Below are 22,129 nucleotides of genomic sequence, written 5' to 3' on the forward strand. Positions count from 1 at the left end.
AGTAGGTGTGTCCAACATTTTGACTGGTGTACTGTATAACTAGAATTATAGTATATTTCTAATGTTTGAATACATAGACTATGGCTGATTGCACTGGCCAAGTAACTATGAGTATAATGACTTGGTTTTACTATTGAGTCTCCCTCCTTCCTTTCCGATCTCTCCCCCTCTCCTCTCTTTCTCCCCTCCATCGCACCCTCCCCCCTTCTCTCCACAGGTCGATGCCTGACTTACTGACTACAGGCGTGTGACTGACAGCTCGACTGTCGGCGGCATGCTCTCACGCTGTCCTGCTGTCAGTCACTCTGGAGATGGGTTCTGCGCCAAGGCGACCGGAGCAGCAACAGCGGAAAGGTAGATTTAATCAGATTTCTTCGTTTATATAATGTCTGTTTTGGGCTGTTGTTTCTGGTTTACTTTTTTTTGTCTATTTATTTGTAGGGACTATCTTTATTTTTAAAATATGTTTTAAAATCGAAGACAAGAGGCTACTTTTGGTTCGTCTCTACCTGTCTGTTTTTATTGAGCACATACTGTCATGTGAAACGTGTTTCTAGTCGCCGCTGTGTTGGACCCTGTAAACCATTCAGAGGTGCGCGTTCGGCCACGTCATTCTATTAATTTGCCATTCGGTTCACATTGCACGAAAAGTATTGATTCTTCGATTCTGCTTATTGATCAGTGGTTTGTAATTGCTTGGTTATTGTCTCGACATTCTATCTCGCGTGTAATGTAACCGGTGTGTCATCAGTGTATTCATTGTGACGTCAAAATCGATCATTTCTTTAAAGTACCTTATAGCCCTTTCCTGCACGAGGACAGAAATATATTTTTTTCATTATTGAGATACATTTTTGTTTGTCTTCTTTAATCTTTCCTGAATAAACCCAACAATTTAACCAATATTCTGTACCATTATCCATCCTGTGTTTATTAATTGAGTCAATTCAATACCTACATCATATTTGGTTTCTTATTAAAATTGGCAATTGTTTATTGGCAATGTTCTGAACATTCGCTCCACGGGACATTCCAATGTGCTCCTCTCTCCCGGTGTTGTGTGTCCTCTCTCCCGGTGTAGTGTGTCTTTCCGAACGGACGAGGCGCTGTTAAACACACACTCGATACTTAGCGCACACCGACCGTCATTCTCTCTCCCTCTCTGCTTGGAGTGTATTTGGAGACCTCCATGGCCACGGGGAGTTGAGAGGGCAAGACGGAAAGGCTTGTTGTCTTTCACGTTTTAATACTACCAAGTTGTCCTTATGCCGCGTTTCACACACTACTGTTCTCGCCACTATCCCCGATGCGGTGGAAAACGGGGTGCGGGCTTTCAGATACGGTAGGTTGTATACTTTCAGCCGCTAAAAACGGGATGTTTTGGTTTTATGTTTTTAGGTAGCTTGTTAGCCCTTTAGCCAAGCGGCGGGGGTGAAACGTGCCTTCGCTTTCTTCTTGTGTGTTTTGATCCGTGATCGAAGGGGCTGGTTGCGCTTTGATCGATCAAACGGCGTCGGGATGTTCGTATCCCGTCCGGGTTAGTTTAGTAATCTGGCTCATGTTTACTGTGTTAAAGTAGTGTGTTGCGGGCCACCTCAAGGGGCTGAGTGGAGGACTGGGAAGGCAGCAGGCCCGTCTTGTGTGGAGTTTGTTGCCTTGTACCCCCCTCTTCCACCGTCTTTCGGAGAGGCCGAGATGAATGGGATCTCACTTCAACGCGATGGGAGGGAGAGGCTTGCTACGGTATCGGAGGAAGCGAGAGGACTGGACTAACCGGCTGGCTACTGTACCGGAGGAAGCGAGATACTGTACCGGAGGAAGCGAGAGGACTGGACTAACCGGCTGGCTATTGTACCGGAGGAAGCGAGATACTGTACCGGAGGAAGCGAGAGGACTGGACTAACCGGCTGGCTATTGTACCGGAGGAAGCGAGATACTGTACCGGAGGAAGCGAGATACGGTACCGGAGGAAGCGAGAGGGCTGAACTAACCGGCTGGTTACTGTACCGGAGGATCAAGCTATGTTTTTTGTTAAACGGGCAGCGAACTAACTAACGCGTACCGGCGACGTTAATGTAACGAAGCTAACTAGCTATTAGCTAACGTTAGTTCTCCACTGTTCTCTTGTTTAATTAACCATAACTTCTGTTTTGATGAGCTATTTACGGTGCTACCAGACCAACAACTAACCGGTGGTTTATAATGACCGTATTTCCTAACCAGTCCGGTGATGATCCTTGCTGTTAGCCGTCATTGTGAAAGTTGAAAGCAGCATGGCTCTGCTAGAAGGTGCCAGGTACAACCTCTTTTTGACGAGTTAGCCAGTGTAGAAGTTATTAGCTTCAAAACATGTTCGTGTTGACCTTAATTCATTGTGTCTGTAGAAGGAAGACCAGCGGTTCCGTGTTTTACAGTATAAACATATCGCAGCTTATCGTCCTGAATCAACACGACAGGACATTCCTCCCTTGTTCCTCTTCTCTTCTGTCCTCTTTCTCTGACTCAGATAATAAGTATTCTTGTAGTTTCATAGTTTCACCTCTCCCATCCTCTTGTCTCTGTGCTCTTCCCTCTTTTCTCCCAGAGGGTCAATCTGTGGTCAGTATGTTCATTCTTTAGTTCAGCTCTGACCCTCTCAGGACCATCCCCCTCTCCTCTCTCTTCTGTCAGGTAGGACCATCCCCCTCCCCTCTCTCTTCTGTCAGGTAGGACCATCCCCCTCTTCTCCCCTCTCTCTTCTGTCAGGTAGGACCATCCCCCTCTTCTCCCCTCTCTCTTCTGTCAGGTAGGACCACCCCCCTCTTCTCTCCTCTCTCTTCTGTCAGGTAGGACCATCCCCCTCTTCTCTCCTCTCTCTTCTGTCAGGTAGGACCATCCCCCTCTTCTCTCCTCTCTCTTCTGTCAGGTAGGACCATCCCCCTCTTCTCTCCTCTCTCTTCTGTCAGGTAGGACCATCCCCCTCTTCTCTCCTCTCTCTTCTGTCAGGTAGGACCATCCCCCTCTTCTCTCCTCTCTCTTCTGTCAGGTAGGACCATTCCTCTCTAACTCATCCCCCTCTCCTCTCTCTTCTGTCAGGTAGGACCACCCCCCTCTTCTCTCCTCTCTCTTCTGTCAGGTAGGACCATCCCCCTCTTCTCTCCTCTCTCTTCTGTCAGGTAGGACCATTCCTCTCTAACTCATCCCCCTCTTCTCTCTCTTCTGTCAGGTAGGACCATTCCTCTCTAACTCATCCCCCTCTCCTCTCTCTTCTGTCAGGTAGGACCATTCCTCTCTAACTCATCCCCCTCTCCTCTCTCTTCTGTCAGGTAGGACCATCCCCCTCTTCTCTCCTCTCTCTTCTGTCAGGTAGGACCATCCCCCTCCCCTCTCTCTTCTGTCAGGTAGGACCATCCCCCTCTTCTCCCCTCTCTCTTCTGTCAGGTAGGACCATCCCCCTCTTCTCTCCTCTCTCTTCTGTCAGGTAGGACCATCCCCCTCTTCTCTCCTCTCTCCTCTGTCAGGTAGGACCATCCCCCTCTTCTCTCCTCTCTCTTCTGTCAGGTAGGACCATCCCCCTCTTCTCTCCTCTCTCTTCTGTCAGGTAGGACCATCCCCCTCTTCTCTCCTCTCTCTTCTGTCAGGTAGGACCATCCCCCTCTTCTCTCCTCTCTCTTCTGTCAGGTAGGACCATCCCCCTCTTCTCTCTCTCTCTTCTGTCAGGTAGGACCATCCCCCTCTTCTCTCCTCTCTCTTCTGTCAGGTAGGACCACCCCCTCTTCTCTCTCTCTCTTCTGTCAGGTAGGACCATCCCCCTCTTCTCTCCTCTCTCTTCTGTCAGGTAGGACCATCCCCCTCTTCTCTCCTCTCTCTTCTGTCAGGTAGGACCATCCCCCTCTTCTCTCTCTCTCTTCTGTCAGGTAGGACCATCCCCCTCTTCTCTCCTCTCTCTTCTGTCAGGTAGGACCATCCCCCTCTTCTCTCCTCTCTCTTCTGTCAGGTAGGACCATCCCCCTCTTCTCTCCTCTCTCTTCTGTCAGGTAGGACCATCCCCCTCTTCTCTCCTCTCTCTTCTGTCAGGTAGGACCATCCCCCTCTTCTCTCCTCTCTTCTGTCAGGTAGGACCAGCCCCCTCTTCTCTCCTCTCTCTTCTGTCAGGTAGGACCATTCCTCTCTTCTCTCCTCTCTCTTCTGTCAGGTAGGACCATTCCTCTCTTCTCTCCTCTCTCTTCTGTCAGGTAGGACCATCCCCCTCTTCTCTCCTCTCTTCTGTCAGGTAGGACCATCCCCCTCTTCTCTCCTCTCTCTTCTGTCAGGTAGGACCATCCCCCTCTTCTCTCCTCTCTCTTCTGTCAGGTAGGACCATCCCCCTCTTCTCCCCTCTCTCTTCTGTCAGGTAGGACCATCCCCCTCTTCTCTCCTCTCTCTTCTGTCAGGTAGGACCATCCCCCTCTTCTCTCCTCTCTCTTCTGTCAGGTAGGACCATTCCTCTCTAACTCATCCCCCTCTTCTCTCCTCTCTCTTCTGTCAGGTAGGACCATCCCCCTCTTCTCTCCTCTCTCTTCTGTCAGGTAGGACCATCCCCCTCTCCTCTCCTCTCTCTTCTGTCAGGTAGGACCATCCCCCTCTTCTCTCCTCTCTCTTCTGTCAGGTAGGACCATCCCCCTCTTCTCCTCTCTCTTCTGTCAGGTAGGACCATTCCTCTCTAACTCATCCCCCTCTCTCTTCTGTCAGGTAGGACCATTCCTCTCTAACTCATCCCCCTCTCCTCTCTCTTCTGTCAGGTAGGACCATTCCTCTCTAACTCACCCCCCTCTCCTCTTCTGTCAGGTAGGACCATTCGTCTCTAACTCATCCCCCTCTCCTCTTCTGTCAGGTAGGACCATTCCTCTCTAACTCATCCCCCTCTCCTCTCTCTCTCTTCTGTCAGGTAGGACCATTCCTCTCTTACTCATCCCCCTCTCCTCTCTCTTCTGTCAGGTAGGACCATTCCTCTCTAACTCATCCCCCTCTCCTCTCTCTCTCTTCTGTCAGGTAGGACCATTCCTCTCTAACTCATCCCCCTCTCCTCTCTCTCTCTTCTGTCAGGTAGGACCATTCCTCTCTAACTCATCCCCCTCTCCTCTCTCTTCTGTCAGGTAGGACCATTCCTCTCTTACTCATCCCCCTCTCCTCTCTCTTCTGTCAGGTAGGACCATTCCTCTCTAACTCATCCCCCTCTCCTCTCTCTTCTGTCAGGTAGGACCATTCCTCTCTTACTCATCCCCCTCTCCTCTCTCTTCTGTCAGGTAGGACCATTCCTCTCTAACTCATCCCCCTCTCCTCTCTCTTCTGTCAGGTAGGACCATTCCTCTCTAACTCATCCCCCTCTCCTCTCTCTTCTGTCAGGTAGGACCATTCCTCTCTAACTCATCCCCCTCTCCTCTCTCTTCTGTCAGGTAGGACCATTCCTCTCTAACTCATCCCCCTCTCCTCTCCCACTACAGGAAGAATCTCTCATCTTCAGCTGTTCTAGAGGTGTGGGTGTGACCGGTGCCCGACCCAGTGGTCCCCGACCAGAGACATGAGTGTGGTCCGAGACCCACAGGGGGCCTACAGGGGGGTGGGAGGGGGCGACCATCTGGGGGGTCTAGGGGTGGGGATGGGGGTGGACCCCCACAGCCACTTCACAGAGCACGCCCCTCGACCCCCTGTCCCTGGAGAAGAGGGGGACAACCGTGACCCCCACCAACTCCCCTCCAGCCATGGAGGCCGCGCCCCCACCCAGTCCACCTGCTACCCCCCCTCCAAAACAGACCCCTCCTTCCGTAGTAGCGAGTCCCCTTCCTCGGCCACCCCCAGGCGGCCGGACCTGGACCTAGGGTACGAGCCTGAGGGCAGCGCCTCCCCCACGCCTCCCTACCTGAAGTGGGCGGAGTCGCTCCACTCTCTCCTGGATGACCAGGAGGGCATCCAGCTGTTCAGGGGCTTCCTGAGACAGGAGGGCTGTGGGGACCAGCTGGACTTCTGGTTCGCCTGCTCCGGATTCAGGAAGAGCAGCCAGGAGAAGAGGCCCAAGCTGGCCAAGGCCATTTACAGGTAGGGATGACTCTTCTCTCTCTCATCTCGAGTCTTTCTTTCTCTCCTATTCTCTCTTTCTCTCTATTCTCTCTATTCTCTCTTTCTCTCTATTCTCTCTTTCTCTCTATTCTCTTTCTCTCTATTCTCTCTTTCTCTCTATTCTCTCTATTCTCTCTTTCTTTCTCTCTATTCTCTCTCATCTCTCTATTCTCTCTCATCTCTCTATTCTCTCTCATCTCTCTATTCTCTCATCTCTCTATTCTCTCATCTCTCTATTCTCTCATCTCTCTATTCTCTCATCTCTCTATTCTCTCATATCTCTCTATTCTCTCATCTCTCTATTCTCTAATCTCTCTATTCTCTCATCTCTATTCTCTCTGTTTCTCTCTATTCTCTCTTTCTCTCTATTCTCTCTCTCTATTCTCTCTCTCTCTATTCTCCCCCTCTCTCTCTCTCTCTCTCTATTCTCCCTCTCTCTCTCTCTATTCTCCCGCTCTCTCTCTATTCTCCCTCTCTCTCTCTCTCTATTCTCTCTCTCTCTCTCTATTCTCTCTCTCTCTCTCTCTCTCTATTCTCCCTCTCTCTCTCTCTATTCTCCCTCTCTCTCTCTCTTTCTCTCTTTCTCTCTATTCTCCCTCTTTCTCTCCTCTATTCTCTCTCTCATCTCTCTTCTCTCTCATCTCTATTCTCTCTCTCTATTTATCTCTATTCTCTCTATTCTCTCTCTCTCTTTCTCTCTATTCTCTCTCTCTTTCTCTCTATTCTCTCATCTCTTTATTCTCTCTCCCTTCTCCTCTCATCTCTCTTTTTTTCTATTCTCTCTCTTTCTATTCTCTCTCTTTCTTTCTATTCTCTCTCTCCCTCTTTCTCTCTCTCTATTCTCTCATCTCTATTATCTCTCTCTCTTTCTCTCTATTCTCTCTCATCTCAATTTGCTCTCTTTCTCTCTATTCTCTCTCTCTTTCTTCTCTCATCTCTCTATTCTCCATCATCTCTATTCTCTCTCTTTCTCTATTCTCTCTCTCTTTCTTCTTTCTCTCTTCTCTCTCTCTTTCTCTCTTTCTCTCTTCTCTCTTTCTCTCCTCTTTCTCTCTTCTCTCTTTCTCTCTCTCTCTTTCTCTCCTCTCTCTCTTTCTCTCTATTCTCTCTATTCTCTCTCTTCTCTCTATTCTCTCTCTTTCCCTCTTTCTCTCTATTCTCTCTCTCATCTCTGTATTCTCTCTCCTTCCAGGAAGTATATCCAGGATAGTAACGGCATCGTGTCGAGGCAGATTAAACCAGCTACTAAGAGCTTCATCAGAGACTGTGTGGTTCGACTGCATCTGGACCCTGCCATGTTCCAACAGGTAGCAATGCATCAACCAATCATTATGTGGTATTGGAATAGGTAGCAATGCATCAACCAATCATTATGTGATGTTGGAATAGGTAGCAATGCATCAAACTCTCTCTGTGTTTCTGCTGGTAGTGAACCCAGCTTCCCTCTCTCTGTGTTGCTGCTGGTGTGGAACCCAGCTTCCCTCTCTCTGTGTTCTGCTGGTGTAGAACCCAGCTTCCCTCTCTCTGTGTTGCTGCAGGTGAAGAACCCAGCTTCCCTCTCTCTGTGTTGCTGCTGGTGAAGAACCCAGCTTCCCTCTCTGGGATGTGTGTTGCTGCTGGTAGAGAACCCAGCTTCCCTCTCTGGGATGTGTGTTGCTGCTGGTGAAGAACCCAGCTTCCCTCTCTCTGTGTTGCTGCAGGTGTAGAACCCAGCTTCCCTCTCTCTGTGTTGCTGCAGGTGTAGAACCCAGCTTCCCTCTCTCTGTGTTGCTGCAGGAGTAGAACCCAGCTTCCCTCTCTGGGATGTGTGTTGCTGCAGGTGAAGAACCCAGCTTCCCTCTCTCTGTGTTGCTGCAGGTGTAGAACCCAGCTTCCCTCTCTGTGTTGCTGCAGGTGTAGAACCCAGCTTCCCCCTCTCTGTGTTGCTGCAGGTGTAGAACCCAGCTTCCCTCTCTCTGTGTTGCTGCTGGTGTAGAACCCAGCTTCCCTCTCTGTGTTGCTGCAGGTGTAGAACCCAGCTTCCCTCTCTCTGTGTTGCTGCAGGTGAAGAACCCAGCTTCCCTCTCTCTGTGTTGCTGCAGGTGTAGAACCCAGCTTCCCTCTCTCTGTGTTGCTGCTGGTGTAGAACCCAGCTTCCCTCTCTCTGTATTGCTGCAGGTGTAGAACCCAGCTTCCCTCTCTCTGTATTGCTGCAGGTGTAGAACCCAGCTTCCCTCTCTCTGTATTGCCGCAGGTGTAGAACCCAGCTTCCCTCTCTCTGTGTTGCTGCTGGTGTAGAACCCAGCTTCCCTCTCTCTGTATTGCTGCAGGTGTAGAACCCAGCTTCCCTCTCTGTGTTGCTGCAGGTGTAGAACCCAGCTTCCCTCTCTCTGTGTTGCTGCAGGTGTAGAACCCAGCTTCCCCTCATTTTTAGTCTCACTTTCGTTTTTTTTTTGTTTTCGTTTTTATAGCCCGAATGAACAATAAAGTTTTTGAAACTTTGTACTGAAGCGAAGTTGTCCCTGTCTTCCAGGCCCAGACGGAGATCCAGAGCACCATGGAGGAGAACACCTACCCTCTGTTTCTGAAGTCAGACACCTACCTGGATTACACCCAGACAGGGGAGGAGAGCCCCAAACCACCCAGCCACCACAGCTCCTCATCGGGTCCCGGGCAGCCTGGCTACCTGCCCACCCTCACAGAGGACGTAGAGTGGAGGTGTGTGTCTAGAGTGTATTGTGTTGTTGTCGTCAGCACCATGTCACCAGGTTAAACTCCTGGTCCATGTGACTGTAACTTGGTGAATTAAGGTGGTTGTGTTTCAGGTGCCGGGAGGAGGAAGAGGAGGAGGAGGAGGAAGAAGAGGAGAGCAGGGATACGCAGGCCAGCAGGCTGACCCAGAGGTTACTAATGGAGACGGCTCCTCACAGAGTGTCGACCAATCGGAGAGCAGGGGAAAGCCGAGAGTACAGGTAGGAGTCCAGAGAGAGTGTTTATGGATGTGTGTGTGTGTGTGTGTGTGTTTGGATGTGGATGTGTGTGTGTGTGTGTGTGTGTTTGGATGTGGATGTGTGTGTTTATGGATGTGTGTGTGTGTGTGTGTGGGGGGGGGTGTGTGTGTGTGGATGTGTGTGTGTTTGGATGTGGATGTGTGTGTTTATGGATGTGTGTGTGTGTGTGGGGGTGGGGGTGTGTGTGTTTGGATGTGGATGTGTGTGTTTGGATGTGGATGTGTGTGTTTATGGATGTGTGTGTGTTTGGATGTGGATGTGTGTGTGTGTGTGTGTGTGTGGATGTGTGTGTTTTTGGATGTGTGTGTTTGTTTGCGCCTGATTGTGTGAAATTCATGACTGTGTTTAGTATTTGTCCGAGTGGTTGCTATGCAGTTGTGCCTGTAGAGAATCTCTGTGTGTTTGTACGCGTCCTACGCCGGGATGATGCCCGTATCGCCGGGAGGACGCCCGTATCGCCGGGAGGATCCCCGTATCGCCGGGAGGTCGCCCGTATCGCCGGGAGGACGCCCGTATCGCCGGGAGGACGCCCGTATCGCCGGGAGGACGCCCGTATCGCCGGGAGGACGCCCGTATCGCCGGGAGGACGCCCGTATCGCCGCGAGGACGCCCGTATCGCCGCGAGGACGCCCGTATCGCCGCGAGGACGCCCGTATCGCCGCGAGGACGCCCGTATCGCCGCGAGGACGCCCGTATCGCCGGGAGGACGCCCGTATCGCCGGGAGGACGCCCGTATCGCCGGGAGGACGCCCGTATCGCCGGGAGGACGCCCGTATCGCCGGCAAGGCGAACAGCCATCATGTTGGAAACGGACATCATCACGCTGTCGTCCAGAGTCACGTTCATCTTCCAAGATTTAGCTTCAATAATTAACATACAACGAGTTTGATCTGCTTCCTGTTTTGATTTTTACCCTGGAAAAAAATATAGAGATACTGGTATCATCATAGCTGTAGTGTTGTCTGATGAGGGAATATATATATATATATATAACACACAATACTCTATAATGTAAAACAAAAACAGTTATTTATTTGACATTTATTAAAAATAAAAGACTGACATTTACGTAAGTATTCAAACCCTTTACTCAGCACTTTGTAGAAGTACTTTTGGCAGTGATTACAGCCTCAAGTCTTCTTGGGTATGACGCTACAAGCTTGGCACATCTGTATTTGGGGAGTTTCTCCCATTCTTCTCTGCAGTTCCTCTCAAGCTCTGTCAGGTTGGATGGGGAGCGTTGCTGCACAGCTATTTTCAGGTCTCTCCAGAGATGTTCGATTGGGTTTAAGTCCGGGCTCTGGCTGGGCCACTCAAGGACATTCAGAGACTTGTCCTGAAGCCACTCCTGCGTTGTCTTGGCTGTGTGCTTTAGGGTCGTTATCCTGTTGGAAGGTGAACCTTCGCCCCAGTCTGAGGTCCTGAGCATTCTGGAGAAGTTTTTCATCAAGGATCTCTCTGTACTTTGCTCTGTTCATCTTTCCCTCGATCCTGACTAGTCTCCCAGTCCCTGAAAAACATCCCCACAGCATGATGCTGCCACCACCATGCTTCACCGTAGGGATGCTGCCACCACCATGCTTCACCGTAGGGATGCTGCCAGATTATCTCCACACGCTTTGCATTCAGGCCAAAGAGTTCAGTCTTGGTTTCATCAGACCAGAGAACCTTGTTTCTCATGGTCTGAGAGTCTTTAGGTGCCTTTTGGCAAACTCCAAGCGGGCTGTCATGTTCCTTTTACTGAGGAGTGACTTCCGTCTGGCCACTCCACCATAAAGGCCTGATTGGTGGACTGCTGCAGAGATGGTTGTCCTTCTGGAAGGTTCTCCCATCTCCACAGAGGACCTCTGGAGCGCTGTCAGAGTGATCATCAGGTTCTTGGTTACCTCCCAGACCATGCCCCTTCTCCCCCGATTGCTCAGTTTGGCCGGGCGACCAGCTCTAGGAAGAGTCTTGGTGGTTCCAAACTTCTTCCATTTAAGAATGATGGAGGCCACTGTGTTCTTGGGGACCTTCAATGCTGCAGACATTGTTTGGTTCCCTTCCCTAGATCTGTGCCTTGACACAATCCTGTTTCGGAGATCTACAGACAATTCCTTCGACCTCATGTCTTGGTTTTTGCTCTGACATGCACTGTCAACTGTGGGACCAACACTATAGACAGGAGTGTGCCTTTCCAAATCATGTCCAATAGATTGATTTTACCACAGGTAAAATGTAGAAACATGTCAAAGCAAAGGGTCTGAATACAGTATTTATCTTTCTATAAAATCCTGTTTTCGCTTTTGTCATTGTGGGGCATTATGTGTTGATTGATGAGAATTGTGTTATTTAATCCATTTTAGAACAAGTAATGAAACGTAATAAAATGTGGAAAATGTGAAGGGGTCTGAATACATTCTGTGTGTGTGACCTCAGACCATGCAGAGAGCCAGTGGTTAACCCCTACTACATTCTGTGTGTGACCTCAGACCATGCAGAGAGCCGGTGGTTAACCCCTACTACATTCTGTGTGTGACCTCAGACCATGCAGAGAGCCAGCGGTTAACCCCTACTACATTCTGTGTGTGACCTCAGACCATGCAGAGAGCCAGCGGTTAACCCCTACTACATTCTGTGTGTGACCTCAGACCATGCAGAGAGCCGGTGGTTAACCCCTACTACATTCTGTGTGTGACCTCAGACCATGCAGAGAGCCGGTGGTTAACCCCTACTACATTCTGTGTGTGACCTCAGACCATGCAGAGAGCCAGTGGTTAACCCCTACTACATTCTGTGTGTGTGACCTCAGACCATGCAGAGGGCCAGTGGTTAACCTCTACTACATTCTGTGTGTGTGACCTCAGACCATGCAGAGGGCCAGTGGTTAACCCCTACTACATTCTGTGTGTGTGACCTCAGACCATGCAGAGGGCCAGTGGTTAACCTCTACTACATTATGTGTGTGTCCTCAGACCATGCAGAGGGCCGGTGGTTAACCCCTACTACATTCTGTGTGTGACCTCAGACCATGCAGAGAGCCGGTGGTTAACCTCTACTACATTCTGTGTGTGACCTCAGACCATGCAGAGAGCCAGTGGTTAACCCCTACTACATTCTGTGTGTGACCTCAGACCATGCAGAGGGCCAGTGGTTAACCCCTACTACATTCTGTGTGTGACCTCAGACCATGCAGAGAGCCGGTGGTTAACCTCTACTACATTCTGTGTGTGACCTCAGACCATGCAGAGGGCCGGTGGTTAACCTCTACTACATTCTGTGTGTGACCTCAGACCATGCAGAGGGCCAGTGGTTAACCTCTACTACATTCTGTGTGTGACCTCAGACCATGCAGAGGGCCAGTGGTTAACCTCTACTACATTCTGTGTGTGACCTCAGACCATGCAGAGGGCCAGTGGTTAACCCCTACTACATTCTGTGTGTGTGTGTGTGTGTGTGACCTCAGACCATGCAGAGGGCCAGTGGTTAACCCCTACTACATTCTGTGTGTGTGACCTCAGACCATGCAGAGGGCCAGTGGTTAACCCCTACTACATTCTGTGTGTGACCTCAGACCATGCAGAGGGCCAGTGGTTAACCCCTACTACATTCTGTGTGTGTGTGTGTGTGTGTGTGACCTCAGACCATGCAGAGAGCCAGTGGTTAACCCCTACTACATTCTGTGTGTGTGACCTCAGACCATGCAGAGGGCCAGTGGTTAACCCCTACTACATTCTGTGTGTGACCTCAGACCATGCAGAGGGCCAGTGGTTAACCCCTACTACATTCTGTGTGTGTGTGACCTCAGACCATGCAGAGAGCCGGTGGTTAACCCCTACTACATTCTGTGTGTGACCTCAGACCATGCAGAGAGCCAGTGGTTAACCCCTACTACATTCTGTGTGTGACCTCAGACCATGCAGAGAGCCAGTGGTTAACCCCTACTACATTCTGTGTGTGTGTGTGTGTGTGTGTGTGTGTGTGACCTCAGACCTTGCAGAGAGCCGGTGGTTAACCTCTACTACATTCTGTGTGTGTGTGTGTGTGTGTGTGACCTCAGACCATGCAGAGGGCCAGTGGTTAACCTCTACTACATTCTGTGTGTGTGTGTGTGTGTGTGTGTGTGTGTGTGTGTGTGTGTGTGTGTGTGTGTGTGTGTGTGACCTCAGACCTTGCAGAGAGCCGGTGGTTAACCCCTACTACATTCTGTGTGTGTGTGTGTGTGTGTGTGTGTGTGTGTGTGTGTGTGTCTGTGTGTGACCTCAGACCATGCAGGGAGCCAGTGGTTAACCCCTACTACATTCTGTGTGTGTGTGTCTGTGTGTGTGACCTCAGACCATGCAGGGAGCCAGTGGTTAACCTCTACTACATTCTGTGTGTGTGTGTGTGTGTGACCTCAGACCATGCAGAGAGCCAGTGGTTAACCCCTACTACGTGAACATGGGTTGTGCTCGCGCCCCGGCAACCAGCGCTAACGACAGTGAACAGCAGAGCATGTCCAGCGTCTCCGACGGCGACACACTCTCACTGACCGACAGCAGTGTGTGAGTACACACACACACACACACACACACACACACACACACACACACACACACACACACACACACACTCTCACTGACCGACAGCAGTGTGTGAGTACACACACACACACACACACACTCTCACTGACCGACAGCAGAAGCACACACACTGAAATACACACACGGAAATACACACGCTGAACTACACACGCTGAAATACACACACACACACACACACACACTCTCACTGAACGACAGCAGAAGCACACACACTGAAATACACACACTGAACTACACACACTGAAATACACACGCTGAAATACACACACACACACACACACACACTGAAAACACACACTGAAATACACACACTGAACTACACACGCTGAACTACACACGCTGAAATACACACGCTGAAATACACACACTGAAATACACACACTGAACTACACACACACTGAAAACACACACTGAAATACACACACACACACACACACACTGAAAACACACACTGAACTACACACACTGAACTACACACGCTGAACTACACACGCTGAACTACACACGCTGAAATACACACACACACACACACACTGAAAACACACACTGAAATACACACACACTGAAAACACACACTGAAATACACACACACACACACACACACTGAAAACACACACTGAAAACACACACTGAAATACACACACTGAAAACACACACTGAAATACACACACACACACATACACACTGAAATACACACACTGAAATACACACACTGAAATACACACACTGAAATACACACACACTGAAATACACACACACACACATACACACTGAAATACACACACACACACTGAAATACACACACTGAAATACACACACTGAAATACACACACACACACTGAAATACACACACACTGAAATACACACACACTGAAATACACACACTGAAATACACACACTGAAATACACACACACTGAAATACACACACACTGAAATACACACACACACACTGAAATACACACACACACACTGAAATACACACACACTGAAATACACACACACACACACTGAAATACACACACACACACTGAAATACACACACACACACTGAAATACACACACACACACTGAAATACACACACACTGAAATACACACACTGAAATACACACACACTGAAATACACACAGATCCTCTATCTCTCACACACTGTCATGGACTTTTTGCACAAATACACTGAAAGACATTCTTCTGAATACTAACGTGTGTGTGTGTGCGTGTGCGTGTGTGTGTTGCAGGGATGGTGTTCCACCCTACCGGTATCGTAAACAGCATCGTAGAGAGATGCATGAAAGTGCCAAAGCCAACGGACGTGTGCCCCTACCTCACATACCTGTAAGTAGAGTACACACTACACCCTACCTCACATACCTGTAAGTAGAGTACACACTACCCCCTACCTCACACTCTACCTCACACCCTACCTCACATACCTGTAAGTAGAGTACACACTACCCCCTACCTCACACTCTACCTCACACCCTACCTCACATACCTGTAAGTAGAGTACACACTACACCCTACCTCACCCCCTACCTCACATACCTGTAAGTAGAGTACACACTACACACTACACCCTACCTCACCCCCTACCTCACATACCTGTAAGTAGAGTACACACTACACCCTACCTCACACCCTACCTCACCCCCTACCTCACATACCTGTAAGTAGAGTACACACTACACCCTACCTCACACCCTACCTCATACCCTACCTCACACCCTACCTCACACCCTACCTCACACCCTACCTCACATACCTGTAAGTAGAGTACACACTACACCCTACCTCATACCCTACCTCACACCCTACCTCACACCCTACCTCACATACCTGTAAGTAAAGTACACACTACACCCTACCTCACATACCTGTAAGTAGAGTACACACTACACCCTACCTCACACCCTACCTCACATACCTGTAAGTAGAGTACACACTACACCCTACCTCACACCCTACCTCACATACCTGTAAGTAGAGTACACACTGCACCCTACCTCACACCCTACCTCACACCCTACCTCACATACCTGAAAGTAGAGTACACACTACACCCTACCTCACACCCTACCTCACACCCTACCTCACACCCTACCTCACATACCTGTAAGTAAAGTACACACTACACCCTACCTCACATACCTGTAAGTAGAGTACACACTACACCCTACCTCACACCCTACCTCACACCCTACCTCACATACCTGTAAGTAGAGTACACACTACACCCTACCTCACACCCTACCTCACACCCTACCTCACATACCTGTAAGTAGAGTACACACTACACTCTACCTCACATACCTGTAAGTAGAGTACACACTACACCCTACCTCACACCCTACCTCACATACCTGTAAGTAGAGTACACACTACACCCTACCTCACATACCTGTAAGTAGAGTACACACTACACCCTACCTCATACCCTACCTCACATACCTGTAAGTAGAGTACACACTATACCCTACCTCACACCCTACCGCATACCCTACCTCACATACCTGTAAGTAGAGTACACACTACACCCTACCTCACATACCTGTAAGTAGAGTACACACTACACCCTACCTCACACCCTACCTCACATACCTGTAAGTAGAGTACACACTATACCCTACCTCATACCCTACCTCACACCCTACCTCATACCCTACCTCACATACCTGTAAGTAGAGTACACACTATACCCTACCTCACACCCTACCTCACATACCTGTAAGTAGAGTACACATATACCTCGTACCCTACCTCACATACCTGTAAGTAGAGTACACACTACACCCTACCTCACACCCTACCTCACACCCTACCTCACATACCTGTAATTAGAGTACACCCTACCTCACACCCTACCTCACACCCTACCTCACACCCTACCTCACATACCTGTAATTAGAGTACACACTACACCCTACCTCACACACTACCTCACACCCTACCTCATACCCTACCTCATACCCTACCTCACATACCTGTAAGTAGAGTACACACTACACCCTACCTCACACCCTACCTCACACCCTACCTCACATACCTGTAAGTAGTATACACACTACACCCTACCTCACACCCTACCTCACATACCTGTAAGTAGTATACACACTACCTCACACCCTACCTCACATACCTGTAAGTAGTATACACACTACACCCTACCTCACACCCTACCTCACATTACTTTATACCCTAACTCATACCCTCTGATAGATGTTCTGTGGTCCTGGTAGATGTTCTGTGGTCCTGGTAGATGTTCTGTGGTCCTGGTAGATGTTCTGTGGTCCTGGTAGATGTTCTGTGGTCCTGGTAGATGTTCTGTGGTCCTGGTAGATGTTCTGTGGTCCTGGTAGATGTTCTGTGGTCCTGGTAGATGTTCTGTGGTCCTGGTAGATGTTCTGTGGTCCTTAACGGTAGACTCTGTGAATGATGTTGATCTGGTAGATGTTCTGTGTCTAGCGTGCGTACTGTGTACCAAAGGATGTCCACGTTGAGCCGGAGAGGTTTGCTGTTGACCTCATCAGTCGACTGGAGGCAGTTCTGAGAGAGAGAGAAGCACAGGAGAGACTGGAGGAGAGACTGAAGAGGGTCAGACGGGTACGTACTGGGAGGGGTGTGGCGTATCTGTGGCCTGTGCGTGGTTTGGATATGTGTGTGTGTGACGTATCTGTGACGTGTGCCTGGTTTGGATGTGAGTGTGTGTGTGTGTGACGTGTGCGTGGTTTGGATGTGTGTGTGTGTGCGTGGTTTGGATGGTAATCATCACACACATACACTAACCTGCTTCTCCTCTAACCCCGCCCCTTCTTTCCTCTCCTGCTCTGTGATAGGAGGAGGAGGGTGACGACGCCGACGTCTCCATGGTAAACTCCCTCCCCCCCTACGGCAACAAGCCCCTCCCCCCCTCCACCTCGTCCCTCTACCCCCACTACGGGTCCCGTTATTCAGAGACCTCGTACAACGGCGTTCTGGCGCTACAGGACGCGCACGAGGAGAACCCGGAGGCCATCTTGGACGAACACGTGCAGAGAGTGATGGAGACGCCGGGGTGTCAGTCACCAGGCACCGGGAGACACTCGCCCAAGTCCCGCTCCCCCGACGGAGGGGTGTACCCTCCACCTCACTCTGGAAGAACCCAGTGGCCTCCAGGGGTGAAAGGTCACAAGCCAGGAGCCAAGGGAGGGGACCCAACGGGGATGGGAGCAGGTATGTTGTTGTTGTCTTTATTTATCCAGGTTGGTCTCCATGATAAACATCTTCTAGTGTTGATGTTGTCTTTATTTATCCAGGTTGGTCTCAATGATAAACAGCTAGTGTTGTCTTTATTTAACCAGGTTGGTCTCAATGATAAACATCTTCTAGTGTTGATGTTGTCTTTATTTATCCAGGTTAGTCTCAATGATAAACATCTAGTGTTGTTGTCTTTATTTAACCAGGTTGGTCTCAATGATAAACATCTTCTAGTGTTGATGTTGTCTTTATTTATCCAGGTTAGACTCAATGATAAACATCTTCTCGTGTTGATGTTGTCTTTATTTATCCAGGTTGGTCTCAATGATAAACATCTTCTAGTGTTGATGTCGTCTTTATTTATCCAGGTTAGACTCAATTAGGGCAAACCCCATTTAGTCGACTGGTCGATAGGTTGTTGGTCGACCAAGATATTTTTTTTAGTCGAGCAGTGACAAATATATATATAAAAAATAAAATGTATGGCACACAAGACACCTGTCTGATTCACACCTGTCTGATTCACACCTGTCTGATTCACACCCGTCTGATTCACACCAGTCTGATTCACACCCGTCTGATTCACACCCGTCTGATTCACACCCGTCTGATTCACACCCGTCTGATTCACACCCGTCTGATTCACACCCGTCTGATTCACACCCGTCTGATTCACACCCGTCTGATTCACACCCGTCTGATTCACACCTGTCTGATTCACACCCGTCGGATTCACACCCGTCTGATTCACACCCGTCGGATTCACACCCGTCTGATTCACACCCGTCGGATTCACACCCGTCTGATTCACACCCGTCTGATTCACACCTGTCTGAGTGGACTGAAGAGGACTGGCCACCCCACATAGCCTGGTTCCTCTCTAGGTTTCTTTCTAGGTTCTGGCCTTTTTAGGGAGTTTTTGCCTAGCCACCGTGCTTCTACATCTGCATTGCTGTATGGGGTTTTAGGCTGGGTTTCTGTACAGCACTTTGAGTTATCAGCTGATGTAAGAAGGGCTTCATGAATAAATTTGATTGATTGACTAGTCCATTGCGGAGGCCCGTCTGGGTGGACTAGTCCATTGCGGAGGCCCGTCTGGGTGGACTAGTCCATTGCGGAGGCCCGTCTGGGTGGACTAGTCCATTGCGGAGGCCCGTCTGGGTGGACTAGTCCATTGCGGAGGCCCGTCTGGGTGGACTAGTCCATTGCGGAGGCCCGTCTGGGTGGACTAGTCCATTGAGGAGGCCCGTCTGGGTGGACTAGTCCATTGCGGAGGCCCGTCTGGGTGGACTAGTCCATTGCGGAGGCCCGTCTGGGTGGACTAGTCCATTGCGGAGGCCCGTCTGGGTGGACTAGACCATTGGCGGAGTCCCGTCTGGGTGGACTAGTCCATTGAGGAGGCCCGTCTGGGTGGACTAGACCATTGGCGAGGCCCGTCTGGGTGGACTAGACCATTGGCGGAGGCCCGTCTGGGTGGACTAGTCCAATGAGGAGGCCCGTCTGGGTGGACTAGACCAATGAGGAGGCCCGTCTGGGTGGACTAGTCCATTGGCGGAGGCCTGTCTGGGTGGACTAGTCCATTGGCGGAGGCCCGTCTGGGTGGACTAGTCCATTGAGGAGGCCCGTCTGGGTGGACTAGACTATTGGCGGAGGCCCGTCTGGGTGGACTAGTCCATTGAGGAGGCCTGTCTGGGTGGACTAGCCCATTGCGGAGGCCTGTCTGGGTGGACTAGTCCATTGTGGAGGCCTGTCTGGGTGGACTAGTCCATTCAGGAGGCCCGTCTGGGTGGACTAGCCCATTGAGGAGGCCCGTCTGGGTGGACTAGACCATTGAGGAGGCCTGTCTGGGTGGACTAGTCCATTGAGGCGGCCCGTCTGGGTGGACTAGTCCATTGAGGAGGCCCGTCTGGGTGGACTAGTCCATTGCGGAGGCCTGTCTGGGTGGACTAGTCCATTGCGGAGGCCTGTCTGGGTGGACTAGTCCATTGCGGAGGCCCGTCTGGGTGGACTAGTCCATTGAGGAGGCCTTTCTGGGTGGACTAGTCCATTGCGGAGGCCCGTCTGGGTGGACTAGTCCATTGCGGAGGCCCGTCTGGGTGGACTAGACCATTGGCGGAGTCCCGTCTGGGTGGACTAGTCCATTGAGGAGGCCCGTCTGGGTGGACTAGACCATTGGCGAGGCCCGTCTGGGTGGACTAGTCCATTGCGGAGGCCCGTCTGGGTGGACTAGTCCATTGCGGAGGCCCGTCTGGGTGGACTAGTCCATTGCGGAGGCCCGTCTGGGTGGACTAGTCCATTGCGGAGGCCCGTCTGGGTGGACTAGTCCATTGAGGAGGCCTTTCTGGGTGGACTAGTCCATTGCGGAGGCCCGTCTGGGTGGACTAGTCCATTGCGGAGGCCCGTCTGGGTGGACTAGTCCATTGCGGAGGCCCGTCTGGGTGGACTAGACCATTGGCGGAGTCCCGTCTGGGTGGACTAGTCCATTGAGGAGGCCCGTCTGGGTGGACTAGACCATTGGCGAGGCCCGTCTGGGTGGACTAGACCATTGGCGGAGGCCCGTCTGGGTGGACTAGTCCAATGAGGAGGCCCGTCTGGGTGGACTAGACCAATGAGGAGGCCCGTCTGGGTGGACTAGTCCATTGGCGGAGGCCCGTCTGGGTGGACTAGTCCATTGGCGGAGGCCCGTCTGGGTGGACTAGTCCATTGAGGAGGCCCGTCTGGGTGGACTAGACTATTGGCGGAGGCCCGTCTGGGTGGACTAGTCCATTGAGGAGGCCTGTCTGGGTGGACTAGTCCATTGAGGAGGCCTGTCTGGGTGGACTAGTCCATTGAGGAGGCCTGTCTGGGTGGACTAGTCCATTGGCGGAGGCCCGTCTGGGTGGACTAGTCCATTGAGGAGGCCCGTCTGGGTTGACTAGACCATTGGCGGAGGCCCGTCTGGGTGGACTAGACCATTGAGGAGGCCTGTCTGGGTGGACTAGACCATTGAGGAGGCCTGTCTGGGTGGACTAGTCCATTTGCGAAGGCCTATCTGGGTGGACTATTATTTCATTCCATTTACGAGTTCTCAATTAATTCATTGCCTTTTGTTTGTAGCGATCCTGTCAATCTTGAAATGACACACACCTGATTACACATAGTAGTAATCCTATAGGCTACCTGGCCTGATTAGTAGTAGTCCTATAGGCTACCTGGCCTGATTAGTAGTAGTCCTATAGGCTACCTGGCCTGATTAGTAGTAGTCCTATAGGCTACCTGGCCTGATTAGTAGTAGTCCTATAGACTACCTGGCCTGATTAGTAGTAGTCCTATAGGCTACCTGGCCTGATTACACATAGTAGTAGTCCTATAGGCTACCTGGCCTGATTAGTAGTAGTCCTATAGGCTACCTGGCCTGATTAGTAGTAATCCTATAGACTACCTGGCCTGATTACACATAGTAGTAGTCCTATAGGCTACCTGGCCTGATTAGTAGTAGTCCTATAGGCTACCTGGCCTGATTAGTAGTAGTCCTATAGACTACCTGGCCTGATTAGTAGTAGTCCTATAGGCTACCTGGCCTGATTAGTAGTAGTCCTATAGACTACCTGGCCTGATTAGTAGTAGTCCTATAGGCTACCTGGCCTGATTAGTAGTAGTCCTATAGACTACCTGGCCTGATTACACATAGTAGTAGTCCTATAGACTACCTGGCCTGATTACACATAGTAGTAGTCCTATAGGCTACCTGGCCTGATTAGTAGTAGTCCTATAGGCTACCTGGCCTGATTACACATAGTAGTAGTCCTATAGACTACCTGGCCTGATTACACATAGTAGTCCTATAGGCTACCTGGCCTGATTAGTAGTAGTCCTATAGACTACCTGGCCTGATTAGTAGTAGTCCTATAGGCTACCTGGCCTGATTAGTAGTAGTCCTGTAGGCTACCTGGCCTGATTAGTAGTAGTCCTATAGACTACCTGGCCTGATTAGTAGTAGTCCTATAGGCTACCTGGCCTGATTAGTAGTAGTCCTATAGGCTACCTGGCCTGATTAGTAGTAGTCCTATAGACTACCTGGTCTGATTACACATAGTAGTACCCCTATAGACTACCTGGCCTGATTACACATAGTAGTAGTCCTATAGGCTACCTGGCCTGATTAGTAGTAGTCCTATAGGCTACCTGGCCTGATTAGTAGTAGTCCTATAGGCTACCTGGCCTGATTACACATAGTAGTAGTCCTATAGACTACCTGGCCTGATTAGTAGTAGTCCTATAGACTACCTGG

At 50.4% G+C, this 22,129-nt stretch overlaps 1 protein-coding gene across 4 annotated transcripts in view; it reads left to right on the plus strand.

Annotated features, from left to right (window-relative positions):
- The first annotated feature begins 235 nt into the window (after positions 1-235).
- Positions 236-22,129, plus strand: part of LOC135529499 (axin-1-like) — a 32,456-nt gene continuing 10,562 nt past the window's right edge. For 2 of the 4 annotated variants that reach the window (XM_064958190.1, XM_064958192.1), the window contains exons 1-9: positions 1,144-1,342; positions 5,463-6,054; positions 7,268-7,382; positions 8,588-8,772; positions 8,880-9,026; positions 13,445-13,588; positions 14,865-14,961; positions 17,089-17,226; positions 17,460-17,835. In XM_064958190.1, coding sequence (XP_064814262.1) covers positions 5,540-6,054; positions 7,268-7,382; positions 8,588-8,772; positions 8,880-9,026; positions 13,445-13,588; positions 14,865-14,961; positions 17,089-17,226; positions 17,460-17,835 — 1,717 coding nt within the window. In that variant the 5' untranslated portion in view covers positions 1,144-1,342; positions 5,463-5,539. Of the gene's footprint in view, positions 355-1,143; positions 1,343-5,462; positions 6,055-7,267; positions 7,383-8,587; positions 8,773-8,879; positions 9,027-13,444; positions 13,589-14,864; positions 14,962-17,088; positions 17,227-17,459; positions 17,836-22,129 lie in introns of those variants that run through there. The other 2 variants (XM_064958191.1, XM_064958193.1) reach the window with 2 other exon arrangements.

The sequence above is a fragment of the Oncorhynchus masou genome, unplaced genomic scaffold (genome assembly GCF_036934945.1).
Source record: "Oncorhynchus masou masou isolate Uvic2021 unplaced genomic scaffold, UVic_Omas_1.1 unplaced_scaffold_1165, whole genome shotgun sequence".
Classification (NCBI taxonomy): Eukaryota; Metazoa; Chordata; class Actinopteri; order Salmoniformes; family Salmonidae; genus Oncorhynchus; species Oncorhynchus masou.